This window comes from Rasamsonia byssochlamydoides (assembly GCF_041956645.1).
Source record: "Rasamsonia byssochlamydoides strain NRRL 3658 unplaced genomic scaffold VTN77scaffold_13, whole genome shotgun sequence".
NCBI lineage: Eukaryota > Fungi > Ascomycota > Eurotiomycetes > Eurotiales > Trichocomaceae > Rasamsonia > Rasamsonia byssochlamydoides.
The window spans coordinates 33,864-53,637 of record NW_027192396.1 but is presented as its reverse complement, the minus strand read 5'-3'; the positions used below and the strand labels follow the sequence as shown (position 1 = coordinate 53,637).

Here is a 19,774-nt window from a genome sequence, read left to right as displayed (position 1 = left end):
GTGATCTTGGCAGGTTATATAGGAGGGGAGCAAATACCCTCGATCGAGTTTTTTTTTTCATTTTTCATTTTTTCATTTCTTTCTTTCCTATCCAATTTCAACCTCTGGTTGTTATCTACCCTTGTAGATATTACCTTAGGCTGCATATATAGGTACCACGGGCCGGGATGTGAAGCCAGCCCGTCACAGGCCTGTCTATCTTAGCTGTTGGACTCAAGGGTATCTAATTTATATTTATTACTGATGAAAGGCTTACAGACTGAAAGGTGTATGCATGTACTCTGTATATCATGTGCTTTAACCATTGGGAGACATTCTATATCTAGTATTATAACAACCTAAATTGCGTAGTATTAATAACGAAGCGAGACCATAGGCAGGATTCCTACAGGCAGGATGCTATAATAAAGCTCTTCCGGCTCAGTTATTAAGCTCGAGGGTCAACAAGACTATGAAACCGGGGTACTCGAAGCTCTTCGTGGACGAGCTGATCGTACCGCAGCGCCATGCTGGGACATGGATGGTCACGCAGGATTTCACCATGATGACGCTGTGTGCGACTCTAGAGAGGACAGATAATCAGTGGAGAGACCTGTTGAGCCAGGCCGGGCTGAAAGTTGTCGGTGTTTACTATCCTGGAGATGGACACTCGGAGGGACTGGTGGAAGCGGAAGTTGCTTGAGATGTCGTGTATTAGACGGGTGCTGCTGTTCGACCTGACAGGAGCGTATTTCCTGGTGTATGGACATGTCTGTCCTTTTCTCATCTTCCTGAACTAACTATCGATACCCTTCTGTAGTCCCCCTTAGAGCATTTTCTGAACAACAAATCCGTATATTGTTATGTATAAGATATTGACGGCGAAAAACATTGGAGAAGAATATTTGAGAGAAAATGGTTAGAATGAATTCTGGAAGTGGTTTTTGGTGAGATACCCCCAAGATCTGAGCGACGTGAAGTCGCGACGGCAGCTATCAAGAGATTTCACTGAGCCGTTAACGGGACTACTTCCATCCAATGGTAATGGTAACGCTCACTATCGAATGACGATGACTGCTGGCTCTACTTGCCTTTCGACCCCTCTGGCGCCAGTTGTTGGTCAGGTAGAAGAGCAAGATGTGGCCAATTTAGGTCTGGACTTTAGTTGCAATCTGCCCCTTTGAGAGGAATATAACACAAAATAATAATAATAATATTATTATCCTTTGTACCTACTATGGTACTTGCGCTCCAGAGGAACTGATCGTCAAACAATTATTTATTATTTTTCCCCCTACTCGAACCAGCATCTCGATCTGCATCCTTCCGCTCAGGCTTCTGTCTGGTTCCTATGATGGAATCGACATTCCGCTGCATCTGGTCAGCGGTGTTCATGCTCATCATGTTGTAGCAGGTCGCGCCAACATGGCCTCCATCAGTTGACTCGGGGGAAGAACTCTTGACTGACGCTGTACCGCCCTTCAGCAGCCCTAGCAGGCAGACACATCAATGTCAGAATCAAAAGCTAAACTAGATGAAAGAATATCGAGAAGGGGGGCAGTGGTGAAAGAAAAGCCTGCAGACGCACTGTTGATAGAACCGAGCAGCTGCATCAAAGGACCTCTTGGAGATGTCCTCCGCTTTTTCAATAGGGATGCTCTCGGCTGCGTGAGATTCTTGAACTCAGCAGTTCTTTCTTTTCTTCCACTAAAGACTGATATCGTCATCTCGCTCACTTACACTGCAAGACCTGCATTCCCAGCCGATAGCAATCGTCGCCAAGTTTCTGTTCCAGATGGTATCTGCTTACTGCACTGCCCAGGCCTTTCTTCTTGGAGCTGCCCTTTTTTTTTTTTTTGCGCCATGATTGAAACAAACAAGACAAGCTAAGCGACAAAAATTGCCCTTTGTGTTGTCAACATGTCCCTTTGAAAACTGAGTGAGCAGTCAAGAGCTATCCCTGCAAGGAAACTGACACAAGTAAGTTTGGAGGACCTAGCACGGAGTCTTTCCACCCTTAAGTACCTTCTTCTCTGCAAGGCTGAATCTGGAGAAAGACACAGTGTCTGCCTACTTATTGTAGCATTGTATGGGCGAGATAAATTGAATGAGTGACGTGTCTGTCCAGGAGTGGATCAATCAGAGTGAAAGCAAGGCTGAGAGCCTCATTGCCATTATTAATCAATTAAAATTGATTATTGTCCGCACAGTGCAGTAACCGTAACCTTAAAACCTAACTGCCTGAGCTGTTCGTGGGTTTAGTTAGTCGGTGTTAGGCGTTTACGCCAACAATGGACCATGAAGCTTGACCATCTGAATTATATTTGTTCGATGATATAGCCCCATAGTAAATTATCATCATATGGATCCTATTTAACCCCTTTCTAATAGATACTTGTAGTAAGAGAATGTGGCTATATATTTGCTAGTCAAGCTCTCATATAACTAAGAATAGACTTGTTGTACTTGAAAGACCTAGTGTACTTTCTTGCCTCGCTATCTGTTTTGGTCAACTTCTTAGGAGTAAGAAAGATTCGAAATGAACAGAAAGATGGGCTTTTTGTATACTGAAAACCGTTTATATTTGGTGGTTTTCCATCACCTTCATTAATTCTCGTGGATAATTCCTGGCTCCATAGACAGCTCACAGACTCCCTAGATAGTTTTCCCTTTAGCTCTCTTCATCACCTACTGTTATTATGAATGGAAAAAAAAAACTCGAAAAACGAAAAGAGAAGACAACAAAATGTAAAGGTCGGTCCTCTTTTTGCTTCCCAATCACTGAACCGTACGAGTTTACATGTACAATCCCTCCACAGCATTCCTCTTCGAAGATGGATCTTTGTTTCTACTTTCCTGAACGTACTTGGAAAACTATCTATCTTGGTCTAATAGATTTCAACCCCCATCTATAATTCGGGGTTGCGTCATATGGTCGACAGATCCCTGAAAGGCTTGTGTTAATTTATTTATTTATTTTTTTTTAGTCGCCAGTAAAAACAGTGAAATAAAATAGACCCGACTGTTTCTCCCGCAATCAACTGTACAGAGTATTTCCCCTGAATCTTAATTATATATAATCCAATGCTTTTTTTTTTAGGAAAAAAAAAGGTTTTACAGTTCCTAACTGCGTGATTATGTAACCATTATTAGATGTCTATTTCATGGAAATATCACCTAAAGTCACCTATTCTCTCCGCAATACCTCAACTATTCGCAATCACCATTGACTTCCCCGTGGGGGCCTCTTGTCTGGTAATAAGTGCATCTTGGCTGCTGCAACCCCGCGTTCTGTTACAGTTAGTGCTGGCGCTGCTGGCGGGAAAACTGAGTTGTGATTCGAGACTCAGTTACTACCGCTATTTTACTACCTACATGGGATTAATATCAATCAGGCATGGCTGCTTCTCAGACCACGCATTGCTACTCACTCTGACACACCGTTACAGTCAATACCCTCTTCTCTGCTTTAACCCAATGGAAGAAACGCGCCTCTAGGGAAGCATCTCTCTCAGTCGATGATACGACGTGCCGCTTGGATGTCGTCCTGAGATTTATTAATTTAACGGGTCATCATGTACAGACGGCGAGAGCAGCGGGAATCCCCTGTGGCCACGGGGGAGGAGATCCCAGCATGTCAATCCTGTCGCAGACGGAAATTGAGATGCTCCCGCGAAACGCCTTCCTGCTCGCAGTGCTCGAGACTATGTGAGTGAAGACACTGTGGCCATTTCGAGCGATGTTTCTCTGGACTAACGAACTAATCCGACGAAGCCTGCCCATGTGTCTATGACAGGAAGAAGCAGAAGCCCGGGCTGAAAAGCGGTGCGGTAGAGAGTCTGAATAGACGGTTAGGTACGGCCCTAGACTATATACTCTCTATCATTTATTAGTGAATGGCATTTTGATGAGCTCTGCAGAAGTTTTGGAGAGAATCCTACTCAATGGCAATGGCGATGGCCAAGCCAGGTCGCCAGCAGCAGCAGGAGGCGAGGCACGAGGATGCGTCTACCATGCGGCGCTGCTCATTGCAAACTCAGTCAATGGTATTGGAGGTGACAGGAATGGCAATCCCGATACTCCATCAGGAGCGGCGCCGTGGCATTGTCAGAGACAAATATCATTGAATTCTGCACGTGGATTCTCCGCACCAGCAGAACCTCAGGTAAAGAAGCGGAGAACAGGGGATGACCCGATGACTACGTCTTCCGATGATAGCAGTACATCGCCGCCTTCTCCGCATATCCTGGAAGCGATATTCGGGACGTACTTCTCAAAGATCCATCCCTGGCTGCCTTGTGTGCACCAGCCAACTTTCGAAGCTCGACTCGAGAATCACGGAGAAGCGAAGAAGATGGAAGTGCTCGTCCATGCCATGATATGCGCGACAATGCGACATGTCCCGCTTGAGAGGCTGGGTATCACAGCCGAAGACAGAGACCGTCAGATTCGCATCTCTCGCGACGTCGTGATGAGGAATGCAATGGCCGATCTGTCGGTGGAAAATCTGCAGGCGCTGATCATTGTTGCTTCCTACCATGTAAGGCTGCACCTCGCTGGTTACGTTGCCATCATGCTAAAGAATATATATAGATGGGCGAAGGCAACCTGACCAGCGCGTGGCCGATTATCGGGTCCTTGACGAGAACGGTCGAGTATCTGCAACTTACCATCGAGGCTGATGAGAAACCGCAACACGCATTCCTGCGGCCGCTGACCTTGCTGGAAGACTCACGCAGCTGGGCGGAAGCAGAAGAGCGGAGAAGAGTATTTTGGAATGTGTTTCTGCTTGATAGGTAGGTTTTTCGATGTCAATGGTCTATTTTGAGTCCTTCTGACAATAGTCGGCAGACTATGTTCCATAACGACCGGGTAAGTGGTAGCCCTAACACGTCAATATGCAACCCGCTGATCATTGTTTGTTCAATTCAGATGGAGTACCAGCCTCACATCCGACGACGTCCGCCGTCGCCTGCCATGCGATGGTAAAATCTGGGCACGAGGCGAACGAGCAATAACGCCGTATTTTGGCATCTGGGACAAATCCGCGGCCAAGATTGGCAACCCCATTACTTATATCCAGCGCTCACCGCAAACTTCCCCGGATGCCATTCCAAGCAGCAAAATGAGCGAAACCTCCCCTGCGTCCAACTCGTCGAACGTAGGGGCCTTTGCATACCGGATTGAGGCAACTGAGTCGCTGAGCCAGGTCACCTCGTTTTTCTTACAGCAGCCTGTCAACTTTCGGAACCGGCAGGAAGTGGGAAGCTGGCTCACGAGGTTCAAGGAGCTCGATCTGCGGCTGGTACAGTATGTCTCTGAACTTTCTCTTCTGGATCCTGCTGAGGAATGCGTAACTGACTGTTACTGCTAGCTGGAAACTCTTCCTCCCGCCGAAATGGAAAGACTCCAACGTCTCGCGCGATGAAACAGTCGTCAAGATGGACCCGAACCTGACACTCGCGCACATCACGCACAACACGTCTATGATCCTGCTCCACCAACACATCGCCTATCCACCAGCTGAACTCAGCGAGATCGTCAAACTGCCCAGCTCCTGCAGTGCCGAGACCTGCCAGCTGGCAGCCATTGAGACCTCGTCGATTTCGCAGAAGTACCTCAAGTACACCAATTCATCGGAGATTGTGACGGCGCAGTTTGCGTTTTGCGCGTTTGTCGCTGCGAGGGTGCTGCTTGGTGAGTTGTCAGTCGTCAACTGATTTTGCAGAGTCGCGGACTAATTCCAGTAGTCCACTGGAAATTCCACGGCACGGCCTTGGCTCAGGAATTTTTCAAACTTGTGGAGAGTCTACAGGATATGTCTCGCCGATGGCAGGGCTTTTTGTCTGATCAGACCCAGGCTGATCAAAGACAGGATATTGCTGCGAGATACGCGTCGCTCCTGCAGGCTCTTCACGCAAAGTGTATGAGTGAACCTGACCTTCGAGCTGAGGAACTCTTCGATTATGACCTCACGTCTGATCTCAATGTGAATGCTTCCCGTGACCATTCCTTTCATGTCCCAGAATTACGCGAGTCGGCATCTGCACCGTATAGTGTTGATAATGCAGGTCCTTCGACAGTAGCCCAGGGGTATCCAGTTGATCCCGGCTCTTCCTCATCGAGGGGCTTTGAAAACGCATTTCCAGGTCCGAATCTCGGCACTCTTTGCAATGCTCATGCAGAGGGGTCCTTGTATAACTCTATTTCTCCCAGAAACGCAGATGCGTCGATCGTCCATCCAACACATCAACAAGATCCAGCGGGAATAGTCTCTCATCTGTCTTCGCCAGCCAACCACAATATACCAACAACCAACGTCGAGACGTCGCGCCGAGACCATCCTACAGGCCCGGAAAATAACAATAACCGGCAAAACATCGATGGTTGCGGTGGCGACAAGAACACGACAGAAGATGAACTGACTATGATGTCGAACGTGCTGCTTGGCCAACAGTTCTCAGAACTCGATCGCGTGATCACACTTGATGGGACTGATTTCGCGTTTGATTTGAGCATGAGCTATAATAGCTATTGGGGGAGTCTTGCTGAAATGTAACTGGTGACTAAATAGCGGACGGTTGGTCTATCCTCTGCCCTGTTTCGTATTCTTGTATGTACGTGGGTATGTGAACTACTACTGGATTAAGCGCCTCTAGAGTAAGCAAACAGCCTGTGAGGTTATACTATGTTTTGTCTGGCTTTCACAAGGTATTCATTCCCCATATAATCTCGATTTTATAATTTCCACATCTATACCCTATTCCTTCCTAATGTATTATGAAATTGGATAGATACCGACATTCACTGAGTCTAGTTTGCGACAAAGTTTACAAATTATACCAACCCCATCCGCAACAACTTATTCCCCAACTCCAAAAAGTAATAGTCCGCATACACCAGCCCATGATCACAGTACCGCATAATGGCAAACTCATTATTATTCGCCGTTGCGTTTTTCAGGATCGAATCCCAGGTAACGTCCCCACCGACTTGTATTTTGCCGTCTCCATCCACAGTAAAACTTGCAGTGTCACGCGCAAGCGAGAGATCGATCGTTTCTTTCGCGATGCGGATTGCTGTGTCCAGGTAAGGCGATTTTGAATTGTCCTGCAGCGCCAGCGCCTGATGTAGCAGGACCAGCCCATTCGCGGCGATCATCCCAGCAGAAGTATCCCGCAGCGGAGGACTTGTGGTAGAATCATCGAAATCCCACGGCGGGACGTACGGATGTGTATGTGACGCGGTCGAGAGGCGGTTGAGGAAGTAGTTTGCCAGCGATGTCGCTACGTGTAGGAATGTGGGGTCCTTGGTCCAGATGTAGGTTTGCGTGAAGCCGAGGATTGCCCAGGCTTGGCCTCTGCGAGTCATCCGAAGTCAGTAGGCAGTTTCGATTGATGAGGAAGATAGCACACAGCTATATATTTCTGTCGTGGGGGTAATCCTACCTGCTCCACGTCGAGTCGTCCTTGTACCCCTGGTGTGTATACCGCCTCTGGATGGCTCCCGTTTTGGGGTCAAAGTTGCAGACGTGGAAGGTCGAGTAGTCTTCCCTGACGATCGACTGGAGGACTTTGTGTGCATGGGCAGTTGCGATATCGATCAGTCGCTGGTTGGAGCTGTGATGGCCAGCGTAGAACAGCAGGTCCAAATCTACCGTCCATCAATTAGTCGGTTCGTTCAAGCTTATCGACCACCGACGGGGGAATTTCGCTTACTGCACATGCTGTCGATAATAACGAGGAAATTCTCCTCCTTGTCGGTAATGCTATACCGCTTGCTGAACGACTGATCCCAGCTGCGAATCGCACAGACTCGCTCGTCGAAGCGCGACGCCAGACTCTCAGCCGCCGTGAGCATGGAGTCCAGACTCTGCCGGTTCCCGGTCAGCTCCCAGTCCAGGCGCAACGCCGGCATGATGATGAAGCCCAGGTCGTGTGTGTCTTGCCGTGTGGCCATGCCGTGGAGAGGGGCTGACCAACTGCGGCAGAGCTGCAGGAGTTTGTCATGCAGTAGTCTTCTGTCGGTAATTCCTGGCGAGGGGAGGGATCTGGGGAACTTCACACATCGCTCTAGCAGTGCGTAGAGACTGCCTGGGAAGAAGCCGCATGTCCAGAACTTGGCTTCCCTGGTTGAGTATCTTCCTGCGTTGTCGCCGGTCGAGGAGACGAATTCGGGGAAGCGCGCAAGACTGGCCTGCCATAATTCAGCCACGAAAACAGCACCAAATAAAGGGAGAACAATGGATTAAGATGCTCTCTTACATCCTGTTTGAGCAACTCCGTCGCGACTCTCCAAATCTTGGCAGCCCGACTCTCTGCGTATAGTTCTTGGAGTTGAACGTCTATCCGGGGCCCTGGCTCTTCCTTTTCCATTGCGAGGGGGATGTTGCCATTGGCACTGTCGTAAGAGGTAGCTTTGGTGAGACCCCCGATAGAACTGAATGTGTTGGACTCTGGAGAAGAGTGATCTATCAAAGCCATGGTCTATATCCCCCTGACAAAAAAAAATCCAGTTGATTATGATTAGCCCAGTAAATGCGATATCAGTACCTCGTAGTATAGAAATCTATCTATAAATGATACTAGATATAAACGATCCTTGGCGGCGCCACCTCCCCTGGATCCCCGCGGGGACAGCGGACATTGCCCCGGAGTCGACGATTCTAATGCAACCCTCCGCGGACCTCCGTACTGTACGGAGCACTCCCCCCGCAGCATGCACGGCACGGGCTGATGTCCGGCCGAGCGATCGCCCGACGTCCGGCACAACAATTTGGGCAAGGAGCACTGGATGTAGTGTGCAGTAGTACCGTGCATGTGTTTGGAGGAATTGCGAGAGGGGCTAATTACCATGCTTGGGAAAGAATAATTTTCACTGAAAGCATAATGTGATCAGCTGGGCTGGTGCATCTGCATGGAGCTGTTCAAGACACCAACGTTTTTTTTCCAAGTGCAATCGATGTGATATTCTATGTTTGCTGATCATCCTCCTTATTGTTGTTGGCATTGTAGATTTTTATTTTTTATTTTTATTTTTATTTTTGTTGCAGACTCGGTCAAAAAGAGGCACCATGGAACCAGCTTCTTGGTGAATCTGAACTAGGTATCACGTCCGCCAACACTTTTTTCTATTTATTTTATTTAGAATAAATAGTAGCCAGGAAGAGTTTTTAGGTACGGTTATGATGATATATTGTCTAAAATGGAAAATAATCAAACAAAGAATAATGGAATCGTTGTTGTTTATCACTACTAAATTCTGGTTCTATTAACTGCAGCAAGTCAGACTACAATGCCTGGTCATGTTACAGTACTATGGATTGTTACTGTCAAATATATTGAGTAGAGCATTTCTGTTTAATACAGCTTGGTGTCATTCCACACTAGTACTATCTACGTAATAGTCCTCCTAACCCTATATCAATTCCGATTCACATCCTCGACCACCTCGACGGCGGGCTTAGTATTGGAGGGTTCTGGCGCCTCCTCGTCCTGAGTCTTCGCATCATGCTTCTTCCCATCAAGCATCTGCGTCACTTCCTCCAGTGATAGCCCCTTTGTCTCCGGGAAGAAAAAAGTAGATGACTGTAAAGTTACTCGCCAGCACGCAGCACCACACAATGTAGTACCTCCACTGGATTGCATCTAGTGCAATGGCGTTCACAAACCCGCTGAACAGGTTCGCCCCCGTGTCACCGAACTGCTTGATCACCGACGTCTTCGCCCGCAGGCTGTACGGGCTAATCTCCATGTAGTACGGCTCCTGCGTCGGGGACGCCATCTTGTAGAAGGCTCCGAAGAGGAAGATCATCGCCACCGTGACGCCGCTCAGGCCGGGGCTTGAGAAGTTGTGGCTCTGGTTGACTCCGGTGAACACGGTCAGCAGCAGATACGCCACAAACATGCCTGCCATCCCTCCGAGGAACATGACCCTTCGGCCGAGACGGTCGATCATGAGCGAGAAGAAGATGCCGAAGACGAGCCCCTCGATCGTGTACCCGCCGTTGATCAACAACTGCGTTTTTGTCCCAGTCACACCAATCGAGTCCAGCACGAGATGCAGATAATACGACACCAGCGCGTTGCCACACCACTGGATCATGAACCCCAGACTCAGGATGACAAAGAACCGGTAGCGATTCGCCGGCGTGCGGAACCACTCCAGCCATGACGACTTCAACTGCCCCTTCTCCTGCTCCAGCGTGTAGTCGATCTCGGCCATCTCGAACTGCAGCAACGGCGAGTCCTCGTCGCCGTCGGCGTGGTATTTCGCCAGGATCCGCCGCGCTTCTTCCCGCCGGTTGTTGAACACCAGCCACCGCGGCGACTCTGGCATCACGAACGTCATGATCAGCTGGAAGACGGACGTGATGGCCTGCAGCAGACTTGGCAGGCGCCAGCTCCACGACGACGCCATTGATGCCGTGCCGTACGTGATCCACGCCGCCATGATCTGCCCAAGCGAGCCAGTCGCGTTCAGGATGCCCGTGATCTGCGGCCGCTGAGACGGGTAGGCCAGCTCGGAGATGAGGATCGGACAGGCCGACTGCTGGATGTTGTTCCCGAAGCCGATCAGAACGCGGCCGATGACGAACATGGCCACGTTGGTTGCGGCGGTTTGCAGCGCGATGCCGACGAGCATGATGGCCGACCCGATGGCGATGGGCTTCCTGCGTCCGAACCGCTGGATAAGCGGGCTGACGACGAACAGCGCCGCTGCCTGGCCGATTCGTGTGCCGTTCGTGATCAAGCCGAGCCGTGAGCCGGTGGGATTCCCGAAGTAGTCCTGCCACTGCGGGAGGATCTGCAGGCCGTTGAGCATCGATCCGTCGTAGCCGTTTGTCACGTCGGAGGCGATGCATCCAAGCAGAAGTAGATTCAGCGTCAGCAGCGACTTGTATCTCCACCACATCTTCTCGCGCTTCGGGAGGATGTCCCGGAGAACGACGCCGCCCACGCCGGCGGCCGAGGGTTGTTGCGTGCGCATGTTGGCGTACGACAATGGAAGGATCTATCTGATATGAACAGAAAGATCAACGGCCCTTCGAAGGGGTAAACCCCTTCTTATCGAAGGGCGAAGGCCAGTATAAAACGGCCTGTTAACTGGACTGTACACACGGGGTAGAGCTTCCCCGCGATTTACCCCATGGGGAGGCTAGACAGGGCTAGCTTCTGGGCTTTTCTTGGACTAGGCGCATTCCTCCAATGGCAGGGGGATTCCGGCGCCAAAAACACGCTTAAAACTGCGGGCATCTCCCGGCCGAGCATTCCCCCGCTGCCCGCTGCACCGGAGCTTCTTTTGCTGTCAACTGTTTCACCTTCGAGGCTTGGGGTTACATAGCTACTTGGATGACACAGCTCGTAGCGATGACACTGTCTGAATCCTACTCAACGCGACGACGGAGAGAACACAGTCGAGGCTGAGGACGAATGCGGGGTTGTTAGAAACGACGCTTGGAAGTTCAGGCTTGTTGCCGATTCAGCCAAAAAAAAAAAATGCTATGACGTGCACCTCCTAGCTGGCTCTGACCTACATCCTGCCAGCAAGACGCTTTTTGTGGCAGCGGTAAAGTGCCTTTGTTGCGTTCACATTGCAACTGCCATCATCTCTTATCGATAGACAATACGAAGCATTCTGTATGTGATACAATATGGTGGTTGACTCCAGCAAGCTCCCTCCGTCCAGACTCAATCCCCTCGCGGGAAATCCCCTCCGGACTCGCGACGATATCATCGCAGCCGTTCATGACCTATTCAACCCGTTGCTGCCGGCCTTTTCTGAGGGTAGAGCCCGCGTCCAGCTCGATGCGTCTGCTTCGACGTGGGATCGGGCGGCGTGCGATCTGGAGGGCTTCGCGCGGCCGCTCTTCGGCATCGCTCCTCTGGCCGCCGGCGGATCGTCCTTCGATTATTGGGATCTGTACCGGACAGGATTGAAGAATGGCACAGACCCTGCGCATCCGGAGTACTGGGGTGAAGTCCTGGACATGGACCAGCGACACGTCGAGGCGACGGCGCTCGGTTACGCACTGCTCCTTGTCCCTGAACACATCTGGGAGCCACTGGACGAGACCGCAAAGAAGAACGTCGCTGCGTGGTTGCTGCAGAGCCGGAATACACGCCATGCCAACAACAACCACAAATTCTTCCGGGTTATCGTCGATCTCGGCTTGGAGAGAGTCGGTGTGCCGGTCGACGAGAGCATGACGGAGGAATACCTGCGCGATCTCGAGAGCCTGTACATCGGCGATGGATGGTACCGGGATGGCGGCGACAAGGATGATTCACGGCGCATCGACTACTACAATGCCTTTGCCATGCACTACTACGGGCTCATCTATGCTGTGTACCGATCCCGGGACAAAGCTCGTGGCGACCGTTTCCGGGAACGCGCTCGTCTGTTCGCACGTCATTTCCTGCATTGGTTTGCGGACTCTGGGTCCAACGTGCCGTACGGACGCAGCTTGATTTATCGTCATGCGATCGCCGCATTCTGGGGCGCTTTGGCAGTGGCGGATGAAGAGGCGCTGCCGTGGGGGGTCATGAAGGGACTGTACCTGAGGAACTTGCGGTGGTGGGCGTCGCAGCCAATATCTAGGCTCGATGACGGTCTGTTGACCTTGGGATATGCCTATCCCAACCAGCTCATCACCGAGCGGTACAGTTCGACGGGCTCGCCGTGGTGGGCGATGAAAGCCTTCGCGCCGTTGGCTCTTCCCCCGGACCATCCGTTCTGGACGGCCGAGGAGCTGCCAATGCCTCAGAGGGAGCCTGTCTACGCGGACTCCATCGCTGGTATGGTCTTCGTGCACCAGCCTGATCACACCGTCATGCTCGTCTCAGGGCCCGGAACTCCGCAGCTCATGAGAGGCATTCCGGAAAAATACAACAAGTTCGCCTACTCGTCTCGCTACGGCTTCAGCGTCGAGAGCGATGCTGCTCTGGGGTTCAAAATGGGCGCGTTCGACAGCATGATTGCTCTGAGTGACGATCACAAGCATTACCGGGTCCGAGAGCACTGCAACACGGCGATGCTGGCTGGCGATGTCCTGTTCTCCCGATGGAGTCCGTGGAACGACGTGCACATCGAGACATGGCTCATTCCTAGCGGGCTGTGGCATATTCGCGTTCATCGCATCACCTCCGCAAGAGCTCTGTCCACGATAGAAGGAGGGTTTGCTGCTCCTCGGACGGACTTCAGCAAAGACCAAACTGCTGCAGATAACGCTGCTGCAAGCGCTGCTGCACAGGTCATCAGCACGCTGGGGGATTTCAGCGGGATTATAGACGCGTCAACACCAAGACGGTCTGCCAGAGTCATTGCCCCGCATGGAAATACAAATGTCATGTTCCCTCGGACGTTTGTGCCGCAGTTACTAGGCGATGTGCAGGCTAATGTCTCTACTGTCTTTGCTTGCGCCGTTCTGGCTGGACCTGATGCATCTACACTCCAGACAGCTTGGTCCAGCCCTCCGACAAGTCCGACGGTAGATCAACTGGAGAAGTTACTGGCGAAGAAGGGAGTCGTAGTTGAGATCACAAAGGAGTATATACCACAGTGAGGCAAATGTAGGGTCGGAATTGAAGTTTGATGGGAGACTCTTTGTCGATAATGTCTGGCTTTTAACTCCGACGGTGTGGAGACCCCGACAAATGACATTAGTCTGGGCCTGGATCGACTCCACTATTTCACTCGAAATTTGAGGTTCATTTCTTTACCTATACTTGCCTCAATTAGCCTTTTTGGCAAGCGCGTAATTGCGCGGCCAGACCCCAGATCTATTAAACCAATAGCATCGATTCTCTTGTATTTTACATGGTAATAGAGAATACCAATAAAATTCTATCTAAAAAGACCCTCTAAAGCTTAGTGGAAAGTCCCCCTAAAGGCTCCTAAGGCTCCCCTAAAGATTCCCTAAGGCCTCCCTAAAAAGCTCTCTGTAGAGCCTGTAGGAAAGCCCCTACAAAGCCTATAAAAAGCCTTTATAACAGGTCTTATAGGTACTTTATAATAAGCTTTATAATAAGCTTTAGGGGAGCTTCTTAGGGAGGCCTTAGAGAATTTTCACTATAGGCTTTGCTATAGGCTTCACTATGGGCTTCACAGGGGCTTTATAGGGACTTAGAAACTTCTGGTATTTTTCCTTTACAACACCAAAGCATAAAAATTACTAGTGTCCGAAAGGGTCCAGCCGAGCAATTGTTTCGGTGGGGGGCCTCTGGCCGCGCAATTAGGCGTTTTGGCAAGGGAAGTCGTGTTTTGGAGATTTCATGTACTCCCCATGTGAGGACCTTCTCACTTGTGGCCGTGTCACCTTCTACCGAGGAGAACTAAGTCTTTGCTTTTCATTGAGCGAGTTAGAATTCTTTTTCACATATATATTTGTATTTATATATAATGCAAGTGGCTATAGATTGTAACCGCGATGCCACAACCTGCTGAAATAGACAGATTGATCTCGTCTCCCATCTTACACGCCATCGCCGACCTCGTAATATTTCATCCACCTCTGTCACCTCATCAGTACCAACTCAGGGACTGACAGCTGTGGCTAAATAACATACCTTGTCATATGGTCTCGAGGAGTCAACGAATCTCAAGTCTGTTGCCAAACGGATAACGTTTTCGGGATCGTTATTGATCGTCGAAGCGTGTATCTAGAAAACGTGTCAGATCTGAATGAACAATCCTGAAGGGGGGCTGTCGAGATCTTTCATACCGCATGCGGCTTGTGCAACACCACGTCTCCAGCTTCATATTCTGCCACCAGCCAGCACCGATTGTGTTCTCTCGCAAACTCGGCCGGTTTTTCCGAGAGCAAGCCCGTCGCCATCATATTACTGTTAAACGCGTTCCTCGCCTCCTCCTCGGTGAAGCCTGCTTCCTTTGCTTTTCTTGTGAACTCTTCTTCGATCTGGACTCCCACGGGATCGCCTAAAATTGTTGTCAGAAATATGAAGCTTCTCAGGCACAAGCAAAGACAAACCATTCTCCAGGTATATCAGCCCCCCTCCCGTCACCTTGATATCCCCCATGGGCACCCACGCCGTCACACTCGTAGGCTCTCCATGGCGGAGAAAGATCTGGTCGTAGTGGACCCCGATGGGCTTGGTTCCAGGGATATTGTTCCGGAGAAGGGATCGGCGGAGCCCCAGGGTGTGTTCACCCCAGCCAGTGAACTTGGCGACAAAGTCGTGCAAGGCTGGGTGCTTGCAGAATTCCTCCGCATACCAGTCTTTGTAGTGAGCTTCGAGGGCCAAATCCACAAACTGCGCTGCGCTTTCGCCTCCGGGACGGCCATTCATCCCAACAGAACCGGCTCCAATTCCCGGAAAGTCATCAGGCGACTTCTTGTCGTTGAAGATGCCCTCGACTGGCTTGGTTCCTTCCTTCAGCACACCCGTCGGGACCATTATTTCAAAATAACGCTCCCGGGCCCGGAGCACGTCCTCCCTCGGGAGGAGGCCCTTCAAGAACAAGTAGCCGTCTTCATCGTAGCGTTTTCGAAGCTCCTCCAGAGGCTCATTGGGATCAGATGGACGGAGGAGTTTGACGTTCTCTGCGGTCAATGGACCGTCATTGACGGCCAAACGGCTGTAGGTCTCGATCGGTATTCCCATGTTGTGTCGCTCGTTATCTCGACCTGAGGTCTATCTGATGAATGGACTGGTGATGGATTTATATATATTCAACTCCGCAGCCCAACGCAACATCGGAGTTGCCTTCTCTTTTCGCAGGATGGGTAGAACACTCATATCCCACATCTTATCACATAAAGACTCCAGCATCATGTTGACCGTATCTGGAAATTTCATGAACAGGCGGCAGTTGGGATTAAAACTGGTCTGGATGGATGGAGAAAGAATGCCCGCGCTCCTGGATAAAAATTGCCTGTTTCGGTGCGGGGAAGGACAAGCTGCCGAATCCGGAAACCATCCCCGCTCCTCCTTAACTCTTGATTCTCATTGGCTCAGCGGCACGGGATAATCTTGCTCGATCTGTCGAGCCTCAGGCGTCTCGCCAAACACCTGCAAATCTCATCATATCGCTGTGGACAACAGTAATTTTACAGCTGATCTTGCTTAATTGCCTGAATTGTGTGAGCTGAGACTGGCGGAAATTTTTCACATGGCAAGCTAGGGTGCAGGTGGTCGCAAATGGAAGACTAAAGAGAGCAAATTTGTACATAGCGCTGAATGAATAATATCTATCAAACGGCAGCCAGATGTTTACTAGGCAGGCGGTGCCGGATGCGCGCCACGACAGCATGAGAAGAAATTCTCATCCTGGGCCAATGTTGGATGGTGGCACCTGATGCGGTGCAAAAGTCATGATAGGGACCTGAGTGTGCTTCGCGGAAATACAAGGCTGGGTGGTGAGTTTTATGATGTGGTCACTTCGGTCCCGACAGTGGGTCTACTCCGGACGCCAAAACCGGAAAAGCCGACCGAACGGTCCGAACCAGCCAGCCTGCCCCACGTTGGTGGAGCCTGATCCACCCTCGGAACACGCGACGGAACTTTAACTTTACAGCACGTACATTCGTCTGATGTCACATGGAGCCAGCTTGCCGTCAACGATAACTCTTCTGTGGCATCGCTCAAACCAATCTGCTGAACCAAGGTGCCTCTGATCCAAGGATATCCATTACTGGGTGAAAGCAGCTATCACAGATCACATGCGGGGTAAAGCGACGTGTCGAGCTGGAAAACCGGTCATCAAAGGTGCCTTGTGCCCTCGGCCGAATGCACGTGCAGGTCAGACACAGGTGGCGGAGACACAAGTGCAAGTCCAATGAGGGACATTTCGATCAGATGAATGTACAGAACCAAAAGAGATATATATGATATATATGTGCCACCAAATATTTCAAATGTCAGTGAATATATATAATGTGTATATACAGACATGTGGAAATGCCTGGTGCTGTCACGAGACAAGACGGTATAAGTTCTATCAAGCCACTGAGCTGTGCTCGCATCGATCCTTCGCCGAAGCAATCTTCTAGTTGCTGTTCAGTGCCATCAGTTGGGAGAATTGATGATGTCGTCGGCAATCTTTTCCGCCAGACCATCTGTAACGATAAGAGTCAGCTCAGCCACAACTCCAGACGGACATCTTTAGCAGACGCGACAACGGCGCAACGAGCCCGACAAGGATCGAGCCATAGTCGAGGCCGTCTGGGGTACCTATGTAGCCGGGCTGCGGTCCATTGAATCCCGAGTTGACATAGTAGTCCAGCTCAGGCCAGTCGTCCGCGAACTGCGACAACCAGCGTAGGGTGCTGTTGGATAGCTTACTGCGGTAGGGCTCCGGTAACTTTTCAAACGAAAAAACATCACTGGCAAAAGAAGTCAGCGGCCCTCGAGGCGGCTCGGAAAGGTACTGATTCAGAGCATCCTGCGCAAACTCAGGGTCCGAAATGAGTCGGCCCGTCGTCTCGACATTGACGCAGTACGAAATCCCACCTAGGACGTGATCCCACATGTTTTGGCCCACACCTGGCAGGTCTGTGATGACGGGAATGTTGAACTGTTCGAGAGTGGTCCTAGGTCCAATCCCGGAGACCATAAGCAGTTGAGGAGACTAGAAGGCACCTGCAGACAGAATCACCTCGTTGCGAGCGTAGAGAGTCATCGGGAGGCCGCCAAAGTCGACCTCGACGCCGGTCGCCATCTTGTTAGAGCCGAAGAGAATGCGCTTGGCCAGGGTGCTCGGGTAGACAAGCAGGTTGGGGTTGCTCAGGCCGAGCTTCTGGAGATAGCTGGTTTCTGACGAGTCGCGCGTGAATGTCGTGACGTCGACAGTAACCAGTTCGTACGCATTGCCGTGAAGCGCCCCGGCGGTAAAGCTGTCTGGTCGATCAGCCATTCCGACTGCTGCGAAGGCCTTCCTGCACCAGGTAGAGAATGCCCAGGCATAAGCACCATAAGTGACCTGCAACGGACCTTGCGTGTCCTGCAGCAAGTCTTGCGCAAACTGGACAGTCCCGTTGGCAGCACGGGAGCTGGCCGGGGCAGTAAAGTTCAAGCCCTTATGCAAGTACTTGGCAAAGTTTTCAAACCGGTAAGAGTCGTCGCCAACCATGTCTGCCCACTGCTGGTGGCTGCCGTTGGTGCCAAAGTGAAATGCTTGGTAGTTCCTGGAAGAACTGCCCCCAAGGGTTTTGCCACGTGGGTACAGCTTGACCTGGTTGTCTTCCTCCGTCTGAGGGGTTGTTGTAATGATAGAAGCCACTAGTCTATCTTCCTGAATTCTGATTGTTTGACTTGAGCATGATCACAGTATAATATACCGAAGTCGAAAACTAAAATTTCGACCTTTCTACTCATGTCCTTGTTTTATCCGTTGACTCTATATAGTGCTAGTAAGTACGGGAATCTAGATATCTACTTTTGTATTGTATATTTTACATAGAGAGCGACAAGAACTTCCTTGTTTGGACTACCAAGTTTTATTGCCGTAGTTCCTCCGGCGGTTATTAATTCTACGCTATGTTAAAACCTTGAAAGTATTCAATATCTGTTCGATATCTTTCCTTACATTAGTGTTAGAGTACTATCTACTATATATTAGAGGAATACACCTATAATACTCCTACTGGTAATCATATCTTCTACCGCGTAAAGTTGATACTCTTGACGCCGTCAGTTGCTCACACTCATCTACAAATGCAGAGCCCTGCTCATCCGTCAAGTCTTCAACCTTAACTCTGATCACCGCATCATATCTCCGTAAGTCCCGGTGCAGCAGCTACAAACATGCGCCATGGATTTCGCCAACTCAAGCAGCCATACTGCAAGCCTGACCACAAAAGCACAGCGTAAAGTTTCCAATCAATCAACTACAACAGTATGGCCATTGATAGCGCCAAAACCATCGTGATAGTCACGGGTAAGTGTGCTTCATTCAAACGAGCTCGTGCTGACGGACACAACGCCAGGGGCCAACCGAGGCATCGGCTACGAGATTGTCGCTGCGCTGCTGCGTGCTGCTCCCTCTGGCTCCAGCAGGGCCAGTGGCGCGCCTTATCACGTCTATCTGGGCTCGCGCAGCCTCGACAAAGGCCAAGCCGCGCTTGCCTCTCTGAAGCCTGAATATGGCAACTCTGTCTCTTTGCTTTATCTCGACGTTACGTCTGCCGACTCGATAGCTGCTGCCGTCTCCAAGGTCGAATCAGAAACAGGCCGTGTTGACAACTTGATCAACAACGTAGGCATCGTCTCAACCGCCAGCGACTCCATCTCGCGTCTCCGCGAAACGCTCGAGGTCAATCTCGTCGCTCCGTACGCTGTGACCGAGGCTTTCAGGGCGCTGCTCCTGGTGCAGCCGGCCAGCGGAGATGATAAAGAAAAGCTCCTCATCCACGTCACTAGCGATCTGGGATCTATCGGCATGCGCACCGACCCGTCGAACAAGTTGTACAACTCTCCCTTCCCGGAGTACCGGATTAGCAAGGCAGCAATAAACATGATGGCTGCATGTCATCAGCATGAGCTGCTGAACAGCGGTGCCAAGGTGTTTGCTTTCAATCCGGGGTATGCAGCCACGGACTTGACAGGCGATGCTGAGGCGCGGAGACGACGGGGGGCGCGTGATCCGAAAGTTGTGGGCGAGGCTTGCGTTAAGATTGTTGAGGGGAGACGCGATGGTGACGTTGGTTTGCTGCTTGATGTCGAGGGCGTGTTGCCTTGGTGAGTAGGACGGTGGACTGAAGGAATCCAAAGGACTGTAGAAGATTAAGGGGCTATCAGTGCACTTTCCCCTTAAACATCTAAACAATCAGATCACA

At 50.7% G+C, this 19,774-nt stretch overlaps 8 protein-coding genes across 8 annotated transcripts; 3 read left to right on the top strand and 5 right to left on the bottom strand.

Annotated features, from left to right (window-relative positions):
• Positions 1-1,254: 1,254 nt before the first annotated feature.
• On the bottom strand, positions 1,255-1,735 carry VTN77DRAFT_1458 (uncharacterized protein; the record flags this gene model as incomplete). Its single annotated transcript, XM_069417191.1, has 2 exons — positions 1,255-1,469; positions 1,720-1,735. 2 exons carry the CDS (start codon positions 1,733-1,735, stop codon positions 1,255-1,257), a joined length of 231 nt encoding a protein of 76 aa, XP_069279947.1.
• Positions 1,736-3,554: 1,819 nt separating this feature from the next.
• VTN77DRAFT_1457 (uncharacterized protein) lies at positions 3,555-6,538 on the top strand (the record flags this gene model as incomplete). Its single annotated transcript, XM_069417190.1, has 8 exons — positions 3,555-3,687; positions 3,754-3,834; positions 3,900-4,519; positions 4,573-4,775; positions 4,831-4,851; positions 4,912-5,289; positions 5,354-5,676; positions 5,730-6,538. 8 exons carry the CDS (start codon positions 3,555-3,557, stop codon positions 6,536-6,538), a joined length of 2,568 nt encoding a protein of 855 aa, XP_069279946.1.
• A 278-nt stretch (positions 6,539-6,816) lies between these two features.
• VTN77DRAFT_1456 (uncharacterized protein) lies at positions 6,817-8,462 on the bottom strand (the record flags this gene model as incomplete). The annotated part of the gene is made up of 4 exons (XM_069417189.1): positions 6,817-7,339; positions 7,428-7,632; positions 7,698-8,175; positions 8,244-8,462. 4 exons carry the CDS (start codon positions 8,460-8,462, stop codon positions 6,817-6,819), a joined length of 1,425 nt encoding a protein of 474 aa, XP_069279945.1.
• Positions 8,463-9,501: 1,039 nt separating this feature from the next.
• VTN77DRAFT_1455 (uncharacterized protein) lies at positions 9,502-10,968 on the bottom strand (the record flags this gene model as incomplete). The annotated part of the gene is made up of 1 exon (XM_069417188.1): positions 9,502-10,968. The coding sequence occupies one exon, from the start codon at positions 10,966-10,968 to the stop codon at positions 9,502-9,504; it is 1,467 nt and encodes a 488-aa protein (XP_069279944.1).
• A 664-nt stretch (positions 10,969-11,632) lies between these two features.
• Positions 11,633-13,543, top strand: VTN77DRAFT_1454 (uncharacterized protein; the record flags this gene model as incomplete). The annotated part of the gene is made up of 1 exon (XM_069417187.1): positions 11,633-13,543. The coding sequence occupies one exon, from the start codon at positions 11,633-11,635 to the stop codon at positions 13,541-13,543; it is 1,911 nt and encodes a 636-aa protein (XP_069279943.1).
• Positions 13,544-14,452: 909 nt separating this feature from the next.
• VTN77DRAFT_1453 (uncharacterized protein) lies at positions 14,453-15,602 on the bottom strand (the record flags this gene model as incomplete). The annotated part of the gene is made up of 4 exons (XM_069417186.1): positions 14,453-14,491; positions 14,547-14,639; positions 14,702-14,916; positions 14,969-15,602. 4 exons carry the CDS (start codon positions 15,600-15,602, stop codon positions 14,453-14,455), a joined length of 981 nt encoding a protein of 326 aa, XP_069279942.1.
• Positions 15,603-17,006: 1,404 nt separating this feature from the next.
• On the bottom strand, positions 17,007-18,069 carry VTN77DRAFT_1452 (uncharacterized protein; the record flags this gene model as incomplete). The annotated part of the gene is made up of 3 exons (XM_069417185.1): positions 17,007-17,056; positions 17,112-17,514; positions 17,596-18,069. 3 exons carry the CDS (start codon positions 18,067-18,069, stop codon positions 17,007-17,009), a joined length of 927 nt encoding a protein of 308 aa, XP_069279941.1.
• A 767-nt stretch (positions 18,070-18,836) lies between these two features.
• Positions 18,837-19,680, top strand: VTN77DRAFT_1451 (uncharacterized protein; the record flags this gene model as incomplete). The annotated part of the gene is made up of 2 exons (XM_069417184.1): positions 18,837-18,876; positions 18,926-19,680. 2 exons carry the CDS (start codon positions 18,837-18,839, stop codon positions 19,678-19,680), a joined length of 795 nt encoding a protein of 264 aa, XP_069279940.1.
• Positions 19,681-19,774: the final 94 nt, after the last annotated feature.